Source organism: Bos javanicus, chromosome X (assembly GCF_032452875.1).
Source record: "Bos javanicus breed banteng chromosome X, ARS-OSU_banteng_1.0, whole genome shotgun sequence".
In the NCBI taxonomy this organism is placed as follows: domain Eukaryota; kingdom Metazoa; phylum Chordata; class Mammalia; order Artiodactyla; family Bovidae; genus Bos; species Bos javanicus.
In genome coordinates, this window is record NC_083897.1 from 136,102,927 (window position 1) to 136,120,250 (window position 17,324).

General features: G+C 40.2%; 1 protein-coding gene across 1 annotated transcript; it reads left to right on the plus strand.

Moving 5' to 3' along the window:
• Positions 1–3,252: 3,252 nt before the first annotated feature.
• On the plus strand, positions 3,253–5,773 carry LOC133242110 (endogenous retrovirus group K member 25 Env polyprotein-like). The gene has a single exon (XM_061408133.1). It carries the CDS (start codon positions 3,346–3,348, stop codon positions 4,777–4,779), a length of 1,434 nt encoding a protein of 477 aa, XP_061264117.1. The 5' UTR covers positions 3,253–3,345; the 3' UTR covers positions 4,780–5,773.
• The last annotated feature ends 11,551 nt before the right edge of the window (positions 5,774–17,324 follow it).

The window sequence follows — 17,324 nt, forward strand, 5'->3', positions numbered from 1 at the left end:
GAGACCCCCAAAAATATGTCCAAGATGTAAAAAGGGGTTCCATTGGCTGAATGGATGTCATTCTAAATTTGATAAGGATGGAAACACCTTGAACCCTGATGCACAACAAAAACAACAGGGAAACTAATAAAGGGGCCATCCTCTAGCCCCACTACAAAAGGAGGACCTAGTGTTATGATGCTACAAGCAGCTACATCTAAGAGTGCTAGCATTGATATACCTAGTCCTTATGATATGGAACTAATAGAATTATACAACCCCCACAAAATTCCCACTGGATATTATGGCCCGATTCCACCTGGGACAGTGGGACTAATTTTGGGACGTAATAGCTGCACAATGAGAGGTTTAGTGGTATTGACCGGTGTTATGGATGAAGATTATGAAGGGGAAATACATGTTATGGTAAATGTTATGAAAATGGGAAATATATACTTACAAAAAGGGGAACGTTTTGCACAATTATTACTTTTGCCATATGTCAAACCAATGAAGGCATCTGATAAAGTTCGGCAGGGATGCTTTGGCAGTACCAACCTTACTGCTGCACTATCCACCTTATTAAAGGAACATCAGAAACCCATGCTTACTTTACGTATACAGGGAAAAAATTTCACAGGCATATTAGATACCGGAGCTGACATTTCAATCATTAGAGCTGCAAAATGGCCCCTTGATCGGGGTAAGGTTATGGCTCCTTCTAGACTATTAGGAATGGGTGAAACTGATGTCACACAAACTTTTGTCAATGCATCCTATTTACAAATGTATGGCCCTGATCAAATTGTAGCTTATCTTAAACCATATATTACTAATATCCCTATCAATTTATGGGGACAGGATTTTCTTGAACAAACGAAAGCCACAATTTCTTTAAATGAACCTTTTTAATGGGGGCCATTGAGTTAACACTGCTGCCTCTCGATTGGTAATCTGATACCCCAATATGGACACCTCAATGGCCCCTAACTAAAGAAAAATTAGCAGCTCTTACACAATTAGTAAATGAACAATTACAAAAAGCTCATATAGAACCTTCATTTTCCCCATGGAATTCCCCTGTTTTTGTAATAAAAAAGAAATCAAGAAAATGGCGAATGTTGATAGATTTAAGAAATGTTAATAATACCATGTTACCTATGGGGCCCTTACAACCCAGATTGCCCTCCCCTTCTATGGTACCAAAAGGATGGTCTATAATTATTATTGACTTACAAGACTGCTTTTTTACTATACCTCTGCACCCTAAAGATAGAAAACATTTTGCCTTTTCAATTCCTTCTATAAATCACATGGCTCCTGTTAAAAGATTTCAATGGAAGGTGCTACCTCAGGGAATGATGAACTCTCCTACCATTTGCCAATATCTCATATCTGTTTTATTACAACCTATTAGAGATAAATTTCCTACTGCATTTATAATTCATTACATGGATGATATATTTCTCTCTATGGAATCTGAACTCTGTTTGCAACAGTTATATAATGAAGTTACTACTACTCTTCAAAATCATGGCCTGCTTGTTGTGCCAGATAAAATTCAATAGAAAGCACCCTTTAATTATTTAGGACATGTTATGGAAGAATCTAAAATCAAACCTCAAAAAACTCAAATTTCTGTGCAATCTCTACGCACACTGAATGATTTTCAAAAATTGCTAGGAGATATTAATTGGCTACAGCCATCTGTCGGCATCCCCACCTATGCCTTAAAAAACCTATTTAAAATTTTAGAGGGATCCCCTGACCCTAATAGCCCTAGGCAGCTAACAAAAGAGGCCAAAGAAGAACTGGCCTTAATGGAGAAACGCATTCAACAGTCTTTCTCAACTCAGCTAGATCATGATCAACCAATGTCTTTATATATATCCCCCACTGAACATTCACCCACAGCAATTATAACTCAACATAGCCCAATAGAATGGGTATATTACACACTAAACAGTCTAAAAAAATTGTATCATATATTGAGAAAATAGGGCAATTAATTATGTCAGGAAGAAGCCATGTACAAACTTTGACTGGCTTTGATCCATATGCAATACACGTCCCCTTGACAAAAAAGGAATTGCAAATTGCCTTACAATATAACCTGACCATGCAAATGGCATTAAATGATTTTCAAAATGTTATTTCATTTGCCGAAGAGAAAATTATAGGGCTTTCTACAATGTACTAAATTCATTGTAACTAATATCATTGCATCCCAGCCTATTTCCTATGCACCCACCTATTTCATTCATGGCAACAAGAAAGGCATAACAGGGATTATTGGCCCTGATATCAAAGAAAAATTAACCACTACCTATTCTTCAATACAAAGAGTTGAATTGTATGCTTTATATGCTCTTTTGTCGCTTCAACCATTATCCTTCAACGTATATACTGATTCCAAATACCTTGCTTCCCTTTTTCCCAATTTTGTTACCTCCTTTTTATACAACCTAGATGAAGAATTATATACTTTCTTTTCACAGACTCAAGCCTTAATTTGATCACATACGGAACCTTTCTTTATTGCACATATGCGTGCTCATTCAGGTTTACCTGGCCCTCTGGTTGCAAGAAATGATGCTGTTGACAGGCTCATAGCTCCCATTTTTACGTCTGCCAATGACAAACATGCTAATCTTCATACCAATGCTAACAGATTGCACTCTAAATACCATATTCCTCTCACTGAAGCACGGCATATTATTAAAACCTGTAATGTCTGTGCCCCTCTGCATTTACAGACTACAATTTCAGGAATTAATCCCTGGAAGCAACAACCTAATTCCCTTTGGCAATCTGACTTCACTCACTGCTCCTTAAGAAAGTTTTCTTTGCTTTTTGTCTCAATAGATACATTTTCCGACTTTATCTGGACAATACTTATCTCTTCAGAATCCAGCAAACACGCCATTTCTGCACCCTTACTCACCTTCCCCGTTATGGGGATTCCTTCAGTCCTGAAAACAGACAATGGACCTGTATTTACCTCGCACTCATTTCATTCATTTTTATCAGAATGAAACATCACACACATTACAAGAATACCCTATAATCCCCAAAGTCAAGCCATTATTAAAAGAGCCCACTGCACCCTAAAAACTCATTTATTAAAACAGAAAGGGGGAATATAGAAGAGGAGATACACTTCTTATCCTATGAACCCTCAATTATTATTATCTTTAACTCTTTATTCCCTAAATTTTTTAAACTTAACAAAACATAATTCTGATACTCGTGCAGATAGAAATTTTGCAGAAGACAAAAACAGCAAATTAGAAATCAATACACCAATATGGTATAAGCAATTTAATCAGTGGCTGCCAGGAATCTTACGACTCCTAGGCAAGGGTTATGGTCTTGTCATTGCAGATGGAGAGAAAATCTGGGTTCCCCTTCGCCATGTCTGTTACTGAGAGGGACCCCAAGACTGGACTCCCTTGGGAAGTGATGAAGTTGACACAAAGGGTCTCGTCAATGACCCTGGAGGAATCAATGAGGAGACGCCGTCTGAATCCTTACCCGACATGGGCTCAAGTGAAAAACATGACTCGTCAGGCTGAGCAGACACTGAAGAGTACTGAAACTCCTGTGACTCCAGATAAGCTATTTCTGGCAATGTTAGCTGTTCTTTCCTGTTCCTCTGGGGTAAGTGCAAAATATGTTTATTGGGCATACATACCCAACCCACCACTTCTCTCCATAGTGGATTGGGTAGATAAAGCCCCTATGATCTTTACTAATGATAGCATGCATTTTCCAAGTCCCTGGTCCATAAAGCTACCAATTCATGAAGAAGATGAGGGAAAGCCAATCAACATTTCCGTGGGATTCAAAACCTTGCCTATCTGTTTCGGATCTCATCCCCTTTGCATGACTATCCTCCCACAGTGGTGGGCATACTCTGCCAACAATGGGACTGCTTTGCATCCGGGAATGTTCGCTACAGCATCTTTCTTACTTAATGGCTCCAAGCGACATTATCCAGGCCAGATAGCCAACTATTCGAACTCGCTTTTTCAACCAGAGGAACCTTCATGTCATACTGTATCTTGGAGAAGAAAACAGGAGATACAACCGTTACATTGGTCTGACTGTCGAGGCCAATTTGGGAAAGTTTCTATAATTCAGCAAAATCATACTAATCATACATTTAAATTTGTTGACTGGGGACCTCATGGGCTGTTTGTAAACTGTTCTGAAGAGCAGGAGGAACATCATAACTGCTCCTGGTTTAATAGATCAAGCATTGGAGGCTTTCATAAATCTAAGACAAGTTTCTGGACTGATAAGGACATATTGCTGAATTGGTATAACGGGGGCTTATCACCCCCACACCCCAGGATTATCGTCCCCATTGTGGGGCCAGAGCAATGGCACATTTGGAAAATTCCAGTAGCCTTAGAGTACTTCTCTAGTGTTTATGGGACTATGGGTATGTTTCATCCTTCTAATTATACCTTCCTATACAATAGTACTGGCTATATTCAATCATGTATTCACCTTCCGTATTTGTTTATTGTAGGGCATTTTGATATTGACTTATCGACCAAGATTGTCAATTGTACTGCATGTGCATTGTATACCTGCCTTAATCACACCATTTCATATCACAATGCTAGCATTGTGCTAGTTAAACAAAGATCTGAGTTATGGCTTTCCGTAAACTTAACTGAACCTTGGACTGATTCTGTATTTCTTTCTGTATTATTGAAAACTGGACTTAGGCGATCTAAGCGCATCATTGGGTGGATTATTGCAGGCATCTTAAGCCTTATATTTTTGTGACTGTAGGAACTTTGTCTGGTATGGCTTTACATAATTCTATACAAAATCATGATTTTATCATTGCTTGGCACAAAGACTCTCATGATCTTTGGACTCGACAAGCTCAAATAGATCAGCAATTACAAACATGAATTAATGAGTTACAAACTGTGGTTATCCACTTAGGAGATCAAGTGCAGCAACTGACTTTCCAAACACGTATACGTTGTCACTGGAATTTTGCTTCTTTTTGTCTAACATGCTCTATAATAGCACTGATTATCCTTGGGATAAAGTTAAAGTGCATTTGCAGTATCTCACAGATAACTCAAGTTTAGACATCAATTTGTTGAAACAACAAGTTGCTAATTTTCAAGTTAAGGTACTTAAGGAATTGTACAGCACTCAATTTTATGATACTTTAACCAAAACCCTATCATCTCTAGACCCTAGAACTTGGTTTTCAGGAAACAACATTTTTATATATGTTATTAATCATCTCGCTTTTTCTGTCATTGCTTATAGGATATAGATATCTCTACTCAAGACTCCATGCCTCCCACAACGGAGTCTAACTAGCAGCTGCCATGCTTAAATTAAAAACAAAAGGAGGATATGTTGGGAAGCGCAGTACAAAATAGCCGGTTGGAGGAAGTCCTTGGGAAAATGGCGAAGGGCCAGAAGTACCCCGGCTTTGTGTGCTGCGGGCAGAAAAACATCTCCTGCCTTTGGTTATGTCCGGTGCCAAGATTTAATAATAAATATTAAGGATGTTGCTTGAGAAAATGGGTTATGGGATAAGCACATGGGTCACTTAGAGCGTGCTGTCCTTGAAATATTTTTACCAATTAGGTGTTAACCCCATATGTGCTCTGCTGGCTATATACTCTAAGCTCTTCGTTCCTGCTTCTATAAAAAGGCTTGACTGCAGAAATAAACTTGTCAGTCCTTGCAAGAGACTGTCCGAGTGTCATTCTTTCAGGTTCATCATTTCCAAGTCCCGGGGAGAAAATCCCCAACATTGACCACAGTACTCTATTCATAAATTTTTATTTATTTTTTTTTTTTTTTGCAAATTTAAGTGACTCATAACCCAGTTTTATATGCCATTCTAATAAAATCTCTCATGTTCTTTAATCTGCCCCAAAACATAGTGTAAATAATCTTCTGTCACACTGGACAAAATTTCATTCATATTTTCTTTCATAGTCACATGCAAATGCACACACGTGCACACACTCCGCAGTCTTCTCTAAACAGAAATATCTTCATGAATGATGCTATACTTCACATCGTAGTACCTAGCTTAGTGCCTGGCATATAATAGACATGGAAGAAGAAACACATTTTTTGAACTTAAATCATTAGCAACACAGTTTTTCTCCCTGCATCCCATTTGCCATTATAAACCCAGTGATTTGGGGCAAGGAAAATACCTCTTTATTTAGGAGGAGTCTGGAATGCATTGGGAATTCCTCTCAGATAGAAAGAATGAGTCCTCTCCTTCCATCTTGGGGGGATATAGAGAAGAAGAAGGAGAAGAGGAAGGAAAGCATGAGAAGATGTGCCTTGGCTTCCTTGCTCTGGATTGAATCCTGCAGTGGAGAGGTCTGGTACATCATCTCAGAGAAAAGTTGAAAGATGAGTGGTTTGGGGTGTGTGTGATCCTAATTGGGAACTCCTGAGGTGACAGGCATGTAAGGAGGGACAACATTGTGGAAAGTGGTCCTGTTGTGACTCTCTTGTGTGTCCCCCAACTTTCCATACATGGAATGGATCTGAAAGTTTCCAGAGGCTTCATGGAAGAACCAAAGTGAAGCTTGAGAATCTACTGGGGAACTTTCCATGAAGGGTCTCTGTGGAGGAGAAGGGAGCCTAGTATCTGAGCAATATAGTGAAGGCCATTGAGGGAGTGGACGAACAGAAAAGTGAGTCAAACCTTGAAGGGTTTAAAAAGCCAAAGAAAATCAAAGTGGGGCCCAGAAAGCAAGGAGAGATGGTTACCTGGAATGAGACGACAGATCACAAGATGTACAAGCCATGGATTTGAGCCATGCATGTGAAAGGCAGCCAGTTCCAGAAGTGTAGCAAACACAACCTCACAGTAATACCCATCTAGAAACCAGAGTAGCCCTACAAAAATGGGCCCCAACTGCTCCTAACACTAGAAGGGTCACAAGCTTCCCCATCCAACCACATCTAGGGGAAAGGGGGAACAGGAAAGCAGCCTTAAGGGGGAGGTGAAATTTAAATTGACTGAATATTCTATAATACAGACTGAATTATATAAAAAGGATTATTTAGACCAAAAGAGAGAGAAAAATCTGTTAACTTTTTTCTCTTGTGTCAGTTATCTCTGGCCATGCATAATTTTCTATTACTGCTGTAATAAATTATCACAGGCTTACTGGCTTAAACAATGCAAGTTTATTATCTTACAGTTCTGGTGATTGTAGGTCTTGACACAGGTCTCCCTGAGCTAAAATAGAGGTGTCAGCAGAGCTGCATTCCTTTCTGGAGATTCTAGGAGAGAAACCATTTCCTTGCCTTTTCTAGATTCTAGAGGTCGTCTGTAGTTTTTGGCTCATGATACCCTTCCTCCATCTTCCAAACCAGCATTTCTGACCATTCTCCCACAGCCATGTCTCCCATTACCATTGAGGGCTTCCCAGGTGGTGCTAGTGGTAAAGAACCCACCTGCCAATCCAGGAGATGCAAGAGATGCAGATTCGATCCCTGAATCAGGAACAGCCCCTGGAGAAGGAAATGACAACCTACTCCAGTATGCTTGCCTGGAAAATCTCAGGGAGAGAGGAGCCTGGTGGGCTCCATGGGGTCACAGAGTCAGACACAACTGAGTGACTGAGTACATGATTAAAGGGGGCCCACTGAGATGATCCAGAATTGCCTCCCCATCTCAAGACCCTTCACATCATCATAACTGCAAAGTCGCCTTTGCCTTGTAAGGTAACATTCACAGGTTCTCTGGATTAGGGTGTCAACATCTTTGTGGTTTTTTAAAATTTTCATTGGAGTATAGTTGATTTATAGTGTTGTATTAGTTTCAGGTGTACAACAAAGTGAATCAGTTATACATATACATGTATCTACTCTTTTTAAGATTATTTTCCCATATAGGTAATTACAGAGTGTTGAGTTCCCTGTACTATACAGTAGGTTCTTATTAGTTATCTATTTATATGTAGTAGTATGTATATGTCAATCTCAATCTCCCAATTTATCCCTCCCCTCCCCTTCCCCCCTGGTAACCATAAGTTTGTTCTATATCTGTGACACTATTTTTGTTTTGTAAGCTCATTTGTCTCATTTTTTAAGTGAAAGTGTTAGTTGCTCATTCATGTCCAACTCTTTGTGACCCCATGCCTACCAGACTCCTCTGTCTGTGGAATTCTCCAGGCAAGAATACTGGAGTGGGTTGCCATTCCATTCTCCAGGATCAAACCCAGGGATCAAACCAAGGTCTCCTGCATTGCAGGCAGATTAGATTCTTTACCAACTGAGCCACCGGGGAATCCCATAGATTCCACATATAAGCAATATCATATGGTATTTACCTTTTTCTGTCTGACTTACTTCATTTAGTATGACAATCTCCAGGTCCATCCATGTTGCTGCAAATGGCATTATTTTGTTCTTTTTATCACTGAGTAATATTTCATTGTATATATATACTGCATCTTCTTTATTCATTCATCTGTTAATGGACATTTGGGTTACTTCCATGTCTTGGCAATTCTAAATAGTGCTGCTATGAACATTGGGGTCACATATCTTTTCAAATTAGAGTTTACTAGTGTGTCAACATCTTTTGGTGGCCATTATTCCACCTGGCATAGGCCATGATGATGTGGAGATATCAGAGGGCAGGGAGAAACACTCAAGACTCCTGAAGGGCCCCTCTTGGCTCAGAATGAGCATCCTGGCACTTCCAGCTCATTCTGTTAGCCTGGGACAGAGTCAAAGTAGGAGGCACTAGAGAGTTGTATGGCCAAGGGCCTTCATTCAGGGCATGGAGAAGAAAGAGAGTCATTTCTGCCATCTACTCATCTCCCACCCTCGCCCATAGCACTCCCTGCTAGTGAGCCAATGGTAGGCACTGGAAACCAGCTCACAACACTACATACTTGCACATTACTAAGCTGAAACTGTCATGTAATGTACAGAGATATAATAAATGTTAGTCAAGGAGAATTGAATTTAATTCTACCGTGAACAGGATGGTTATAATATGCGCCTCTTAAAGCTGAAGAAAATATAATGTGAACGAGAATGATAGAGCTGAATCATCTTTGTTTATTTGGCCACTTTTGTTAAGGTGGTCATGTTTTCTGCTTAACTGTCGTCATAATTTTGTGGCTTCCAGTCAGGTTTTCTGCATTTATAAGTGTAGCATTTCCTAAACATCCATGAATTCAAAAATACTAGAATCTGCCTAGGCAAATCCTGAATTTGGAGGATAAAAAGACAAAATAAAATACTAACAGAGAAATAGATGTTAACTATTTGGAAAATAGTGAAAATCCAAGCACTTTTTAAAACTATATATCTTAATCATGTTTTGATCAATTTTTCTTCTTATTTCATAGCAGAGCTGCTTTATATGAGCAATTTATTCATTTGTGAAAGAAAACTTAAAGTTTTGTAACAAGGAAACTTTTTAAGAGTATAATTTTCCTGAAATATATTAATTTTGAACAATGAGCCTGTGTGTTTCTTTTCTACGAAGATCAAGGAAAGACCAAAACAGATATTATGTGAGTCTGTTTGAAAGCAAATTTTGATTCTTTAACGAGGAATGCCATGCTAACACAGTGCCTCAGATTGATCATTTTTCCAGGGCGATCAGTTACTTTAGCTGTCATTGTAACTGATCATCTGACAGTGCACTTTTCTCTGCCCCTCCCTATTTCTGCATCGTCATGTCCTTTACCTGCATTCACTGCTGAGTGTCACCTACACATCCCAGCCTCACTCCTGATCTCGAGCTTCTCATGACTTGGAGATCCTCTGATTCCACAGGTCCCAGGGAGGGTGGACTTAGACTGAGATGCCTATGCTATGAAGGGTCCTGCACGGCAGCATGCATCCCAGGGATCTCATGAGCCCTCCAATCATAGCTTGCCATCCACCTCTTCTATGCCAGACCATCCCATTGCAACCCCTGGTTACTGGGTAGATAAAATGAAAAGCTGATATTATCACTCTACTGTTTAACATTATCTAGTGGGTCCTCCTTACAAGTAGAATAAAAAGCCAAAATGCAAATGTTGACCCCCTTCATGCCCCTCAAAAGTCATCTCCTTTGACTCCTTTCATTCACTCTTTTCCAGTCACACTGCTCTTTCTGTCATGGGGTCTTTGGACTTGCTCTTCCCTCTGCCTGAAGCCCTTATTACTGCAACTCACAGATATTTTGTAGATGGGTCAGACACTGTTCTAGTTTGTGTGAACTAAACACATGAAAAGCCCTGCCCTACTGAAGCATACACTCTCTTCCTCAGGATTTTTAAATGGCTGCTTTCTGAATCTTCTCTCATTTTCCTAGCTGAAGAAATTCATACCTGTGGTCACCCTATGCCATAACTCCCTTTTGTTTTCTTCATTCTTGCTGTGCATAAAAGTATCTGTTTATTTACTGTCTTATTGCTTGGGAATGTGATCTCCCCTTCTCTCTTGCTCTTTACTGGTACCAAGAACTGTACATGCAGTGGGAGAGGAGGTGCATGGCACGGTTTCCTAAGCTCTGTAGCTGGTGCATTAGAACACAACCTCTGCTTATTTTTTTTCATCTCTTGGAAAATAATTATCATTTATCATAACTTCCCATTGAAATTATGCCTAGAAATAATAGAAAGTCATAGAGTCAGTTTTAGAGATGGGTATTCTCAAAGTTGTTTGCTTTTAAACATAACAAAGTGATTCTGGATAAGGTGAGAAATTCCAAGTCTTAGAAAGTAATTTTGTTTAAAACTGTGATTGTCAGTTGCCAAGATATGAAGTATTAAAATGCTTCATCATCTCAAGCAGGAATAGGCAAGCCTTGTTGGATGGGCAAGCCTAAGGATAGGATTAAGTTGGGGACAAGGACAGCAGGCCTCAAAAAGACTGAAGATGGTGGGTTTGAGGGATTATGGCCATGGAGGAAAGACACAGAAAATATCCCCTGGGCACTTCTTGTCTCTCCCTACCCCTGCCTTTGCTGGTGGAATAACAGTTGTAGAATTCAGTTCCGCATGGAAGCAGCATGAAACCCAGGAATGATATTGCTTGAACACAGATAAGCTGTGTCCTGCTTGGAGGTTGTAAGGAAGATTTATCCTATTCCCAGGGCATGGCTGATGCTGGAATGCCTTCAGATCTAGACATTTCTGTGTGTGTGTGGAGACTTCCTTCCCAATTGCACCCATAGAAGCTTCCAGTCCAGCAGTGGTGATGTGTGCTTGGTCTTCTCTCATGTCAGTGGAGGACTGTGTCATATTGCTTGACTATCAGTAATAGCATGAGACAAAGATGGCAACAGAAGAGCCTGGGACTCTTGGGTCAGAACAACAATAACAAAATATTTCCATTGTTCTTTGCTAAAGGTAACAGTAGTCAGAACTGAGGCTCTTGGACCAAATGACCAACTCTGAAGTTCTTAGAATTATTATGAGGTGGATTATATGGATGGCAGAAAGACGTTTCTTGCAAATAGGGGGTATCGGGGCAAAGAATCCGTTAGTACAAATGAAAAACTCATAAGAAATACCATTATTTTGTATCCCAACCTGGTAATGAGATGAGGATGAGAGGAGGATGAGAGGTTGGATGGCATCACCGACTCAGTGGACATGAGTTTGAGTGGACAGGGAGGTCTGGCGTGCTGCGGTCCATGGGGTCGCAAAGAGTCGGACACAACTGAGCAACTGAACTGAACTGAACTGAACCTGGTAAAGCAGGACATACCAGTTTCATACATATTTAAAGCACAATTTTGAAATGAACATTTATTTCCCTTGAAGTAGGTTGTGCCCATACAAAGGACACTCTTAGAAACACTTCACTGTATCAAAAATGTCAGTGAATTTATTTAAAATCAAGTCTGAAAATCCCATTGACATTGAAAAACTGCCTGTTAATCTGCTTTGTCTCTGTGAGAGATTAAAACTTTTCTTCTTAGCAAGTGTGAAGGTTATACACAAAAGAGTCATAGATGGAAAATAGATGAGTGGTTGCCAGGGGTGAGGCTGGCCATAGGGGTGGGGATGACTCTAAAGGAGTAGCACAAAGAAGCTCCCTTGGCTTGGTGGACAGCTCTGTATCCTGATGCTGGTTACATGAATTATACACGTGATAAAACTGCATAGACCTACACATGCATGTATACAGAGGTGCATGCAAAACTGGTAAATGTGAATAATGTCTATAGGTTGCACCAATAACAATCTGCTGGTTTTGATAATATACTATAAGTTATATAAGGCATTAACTATCCTAAGAAGCTGAGTGAAGGGTAAACAGAAATCTCAGTACTACCTTTCAACTTCCTGGATGGAAGTCTTTAATTATTTTAAGATAAAAAGGTTTTTAAACAGATAAAACTGTGACTTTCATAGGATGGAGTCAGAGGATTCTCACTCAGGATTTGATGAGAAATACCAAGTTCAATTCAGTTCAGTCCCTCAGTCATGTCGGACTCTTTGTGACCCCATGGACTGCAGCACACCAGGCTCCCCTGTCCATCACCAACTCCCAGAGCTTGCTCAAACTCTTGTCCATTGAGTCGGTGATGCCATCCAACCATCTCATCCTCTATCATCCCTTTCTCCTCCCGCCTTCCATCTTTCCCAGCATCAGGGTCTTTTCAAATGAGTCAGTTCCTTACATCAGGTGGCCAAAGTATTGGAGTTTCAGCTTCAGCATTAGTCCTTCCAATGAATATTCAGGACTGATTTCCTTTAGGATGGACTAGTTGAATCTCCTTGCAGTCCAAGGGACTCTCAAGAGTCTCCTCCAACACCACATTTCAAAAGCATCAGTTCTTCAGCACTCAGCTTTCTTTATAGTCCAGCTCTCACATCCATACATGACTACTGGAAAAACCATAGCCTTGACTAGATGGACCTTTGTCGGCAAAGTAATGTTTCTGCCTTTAAATATGCTGTCTAGGTTGGTCATTACTAGAGTGTGAGTCCCTTGGACTGCAAGGAGATCCAACCAGTCCATTCTAAAAGAGATCAGTCCTGGGTGTTCTTTTGAAGGAATGATGCTAAAGCTGAAACTCCAGTACTTTGGCCACCTCATGCAAAGAGTTGACTCACTGGAAAAGACTCTAATGCTGGGAGGGATTGGAGGCAGGAGGAGAAGGGGATGACAGAGGATGAGATGGTTGGATGGCATCACCGACTCAATGGACGTGGGTTTGAGTGAACTCCGGGAGTTGATGATGGACAGGGAGGCCTGGTGTGCTGCAGTCCATGGGGTCGCAAAGAGTCAGACACAACTGAGCAACTGAACTGAAATGAACTAGGTTGGTCATAGCTTTTCTTCCAAGGAGCAAGCGTCTTTTAATTTTATGGCTGCAGTCGTCATCTGCAGTGATTTTGGAGCCCAGGAAAATTAAGTCTCTCACTGTTTCCATTGTTTCCCCATCTATTTGCCACGAAGTGATGGGACCAGATACCATGATCTTAGTTTTCTGCTTGTTGAGCTTTAAGCCAACTTTTTCACTCTCCTCTTTCACTTTCATCAAGAGGCTCTTTAGTTCTTCTTGGGTGGTGAGAAACACCCAAGTAGATGCCAAATCAACTGTATTTTGCTTACCTTATGGATGTCTCACACAGACATGGCCAAACTCCACTTGGTAATTCAGAGTTCAGAGGTCTGAAAATGAAGAACAATATTGCCCCTCCAAAAACAGTGTTTTTATTAGAAATTGTGGGACCAAAATCATATTTTTAATATCTGCCTTAAGTTGGGTTCCCTCAGAGCAGACCCTGACAGAACAATGTGAATGCACATAATTTATGTGAGACATCATCCCAGAAAATACCACTTATGAATTACAGGAATAAAGGAAGGAAGCCAGCTAAGGGTACATTATAGAGCAAGTTTACAACTAACTGAGCTTCCCTGGTAGCTCAGCTGGTAAAGGATCCACCTGCAATGCAGAAGGCCCCAGTTGGATTCTTGGGTTGGGAAGATCACCTGGAGAAGGGATAGATACCCACTCCAATATTCTTGGGCTTCCCTTGTGGCTCAGATGATAAAGAATCCACCCACAATGCGGGAGACTTGGATTCGATTCCTGGATTGGGAAGATCCCCTGGAGAAGGGAACAGCTACCTACTCCAGTATTCTGGCCTGGAGAATTCCCATGGACAGAGGAGCCTGGCAGGCCACAGCCATGGGGTCGCAAAGAGTCAGACACAACTGAGTGACTTTCACTTTCACTTTTTCACCACTAAGTGAAGCCCAGTCCCCTGGGGTAGTCTGGGAGATAGCTTACATGCATCAGAGTTATCCGAAATGAGGGGAGAGGAAGCTGGGGGTACTTGCCGTGTCCTTGGTTGACAGGTGCATCGAACTCCAGAACTCCTGCCTTCTCTTCTATGACTTGTCTGCGATCAAATCACATACCTTCTAAAGCATAAGACCTATCTTTTCTTGTTGGCTGCTTGTGAAATTACCTCATTGTCTTTCATGTCCTGGAATTTCACAATAGGTCTAGCTGTACTTTTAGTGTTATTAATTCTCCCTGGGATACCTGTGCTTCTGAAATCTGAAGATTAATTCCTCCATCAATTATAGAATAATCTCACCTATCAATGCTTAGAATTGAGTCTCACATTTCTTCCTTTTAGAACTCCAATTAGATGTGTATTGGTTCTTCTCATTCTGTCCTCCATGTCACTTAATTCTCTTCCTGTTTCTGTATCATTACCCCTCTGGGTTTCATTTTGGAGCTCTTTTCTATTTCACTGGCTGTCTCTGCAGCATTTCTAATCTGCATTAAAACTAGCAGTTGTGTTTTTTATTTTCTTGGCTATTTTGTTCCTTTCAGAGGTCCATTTGGTTATATTTCAAGTATGCCTATTTTTTCATAGTGGTCTTCTTCTTTATGTATTTAATTATTTCAAACATGCTTATTTTATCATCTTAATCAAATGGCTCTATTACCTAAAGTTCTTGGGAGTATAATCCTGTTCTGATTATACCTGATTATCAAACTAAGTGAAGTTTGATTCTCAATGATAATAAGACTGTTATCTTATGAGTTTCCTCATTTTGGGTTATAAGCTCAAGTTCAATGAAGTTGTATGTGTAAGAATCTATGACCAGGACTGAGGGTACATTCATTGAGAGAGGATTTCTATATGTTTATTCCAAGTACACCGACAGTCTCACTTCTTTAAGAAGGATCACTTTTATGTAAATTCTTTGACTTTGTGGTTCCTGGACCATTTGCTTGAGGAGCAGGTCCCTTATGACAAATTTTTATGGGAGACTGGGCTTCCCTGGTGGCTCAGAGGTTAAAGCATCTGCCTACAATGAGGGAGACCTGGGTTTGATCTGTGGGTCAGGAAGATCCCCTGGAGAAGGAAACGGCAACCCACTCCAGTATTCTTGTCTGGAGTATCCCATGGAAGGAGGAGCCTGGTGGGCTACAGTCCACGGGTCACAAAGATTCGGACACGACTGAGCAACTTCACTTTCACTTTTCCCCATACAGAGCCTAAACCATGACAAACAAGCTTCCTTTGAGGTCTACCTGTACCATTTGAAGGATGCTTTTGCTTATCTACCCTTTAACTGTCAGTAAGGATTCAGTCTAGGTATTTCTTTTGAGGAATAATATAAATAAGTGCTAATATAAACCATTAGAGGTTTTTGAAGTATTAACTTCAAGGAAGGCTATTATAGCTCCATTTCACCACTAAGTTTCAGGGGAGTAGGAAGTTAGCACAACCATCCAGTTCAATCACTTGAAAAGACGCCTCAGAAACTCACATCTTCTGCACAATCTTGGTGTATGGTTCATAGTATTACACCAAGAAGCCACTGCAGCTTACACATCTGTGCATGACCACCAGGGAAAGAACAATGACTTCAGCTTTTCTTCCATCCTCAACTCTTTCATAATTCTGTATCATTGGCCAAATGTAAGCCAAAATACTCTTTACAGGAGATTCTCAGGAATGTTGTTCATAGGCATCTAGCTACCATGAAATTAGACAGAGTATAGGAAATTTAGAAAGGTAATCCATGCCAACAGACAATCCAATAAATTAAGGATATAACTCTTGAAATTCTTGGTTTTATTCAAAAGATGTGTTTCCAAATTTCTTTCTCATTTAGTAGAACCAAAAGTTCATTGCCTGTTTGTATACATTAATACTCAATCCTTGATGATACTACTAAGATTGGTGACCTCCATTTCATTCATGATGTGCTGTGCTGTGCTCAGTCACTTCAGTCGTGTCTGACTCTTCGTGACCTATGGATTGTAGCCCACCAGGCTCCTCTGTCCATGGGATTCTCCAGGCAAGAATCCTGGAGTGGGTTGCTGTGCCCTCCTCCAGGAGATCTTCCTGACCCAGATCTCCAGCATCTCCTGCGTTGCAGGCAAGTTCTTTACCCACTGAGCCACCTGGGAAGCCCTCCATTCATTCCATGCTAGAGAGGTAATAACTTTGGATCATAATTTCATTTTTGTTTCTAGCCACTTCTTTATGTTTTCCCTCTGTCAATTTCCCTTGTGTGTGTGTGTGTGTGTGTGTGTATGTGTGTGTGTGTGTGTGTGTGTGCACCACACACTTAAAATTTTTTCTATTTTGTCCAGCATTTCTGGATGTTTTATAGCAGGAGTATTTTCCCATTACCAAGGTCACCATATTGATAGAATCATAATTGTGTGTAGTTCTTATTATGAGTTCATTTTTGGGAGACCAAGGAGTTGGAGAGGAATCCTATAATGCTCCAAAACATACTTTTCCACCACTGGAACTTGGTGGTTTTCATTCATTTCATTAAAATTTTTTTAACTTCTCATCTTGGGATTTCTGGATCATGAAGGTAATAAAGAATCATTCTTCATGATTTTTATTGAAATATAATTGACATATAACATTGTGTAAATTTAAGGTGTACAACATGTTAATTTGAGGCATTTATCAGTTACCACCATAGCATTAGCTGAGACTAAGGTCTATCACATCACATAATTATAATTTCTTTTTTGTGGTGGGAAAAATTAAGATCTAGTTTGTTAACAGCTTTGAAGTTTACAATATATTTTGTTGTCTATACTCACTATGCTGTGCATTAGATTTCCAGGACTTATTTATCTACTAGTTGGAAGTTTATACCCTTAAACAACGTCTCCCCAATTCCTCCAACCCAGCCCTTGGTAAGTACCATTCTACTCTCTGTATTTATAAGTTTGGAGTTTTTAGGTTCCACATATATGTGATATAATACAGTATTTGTCTTTCTCTGTCTGACTTAGCTCACTTAGCATAATGTACTCAAAGTTCATTCATATTGTCACAAATGGCAGGATTTCC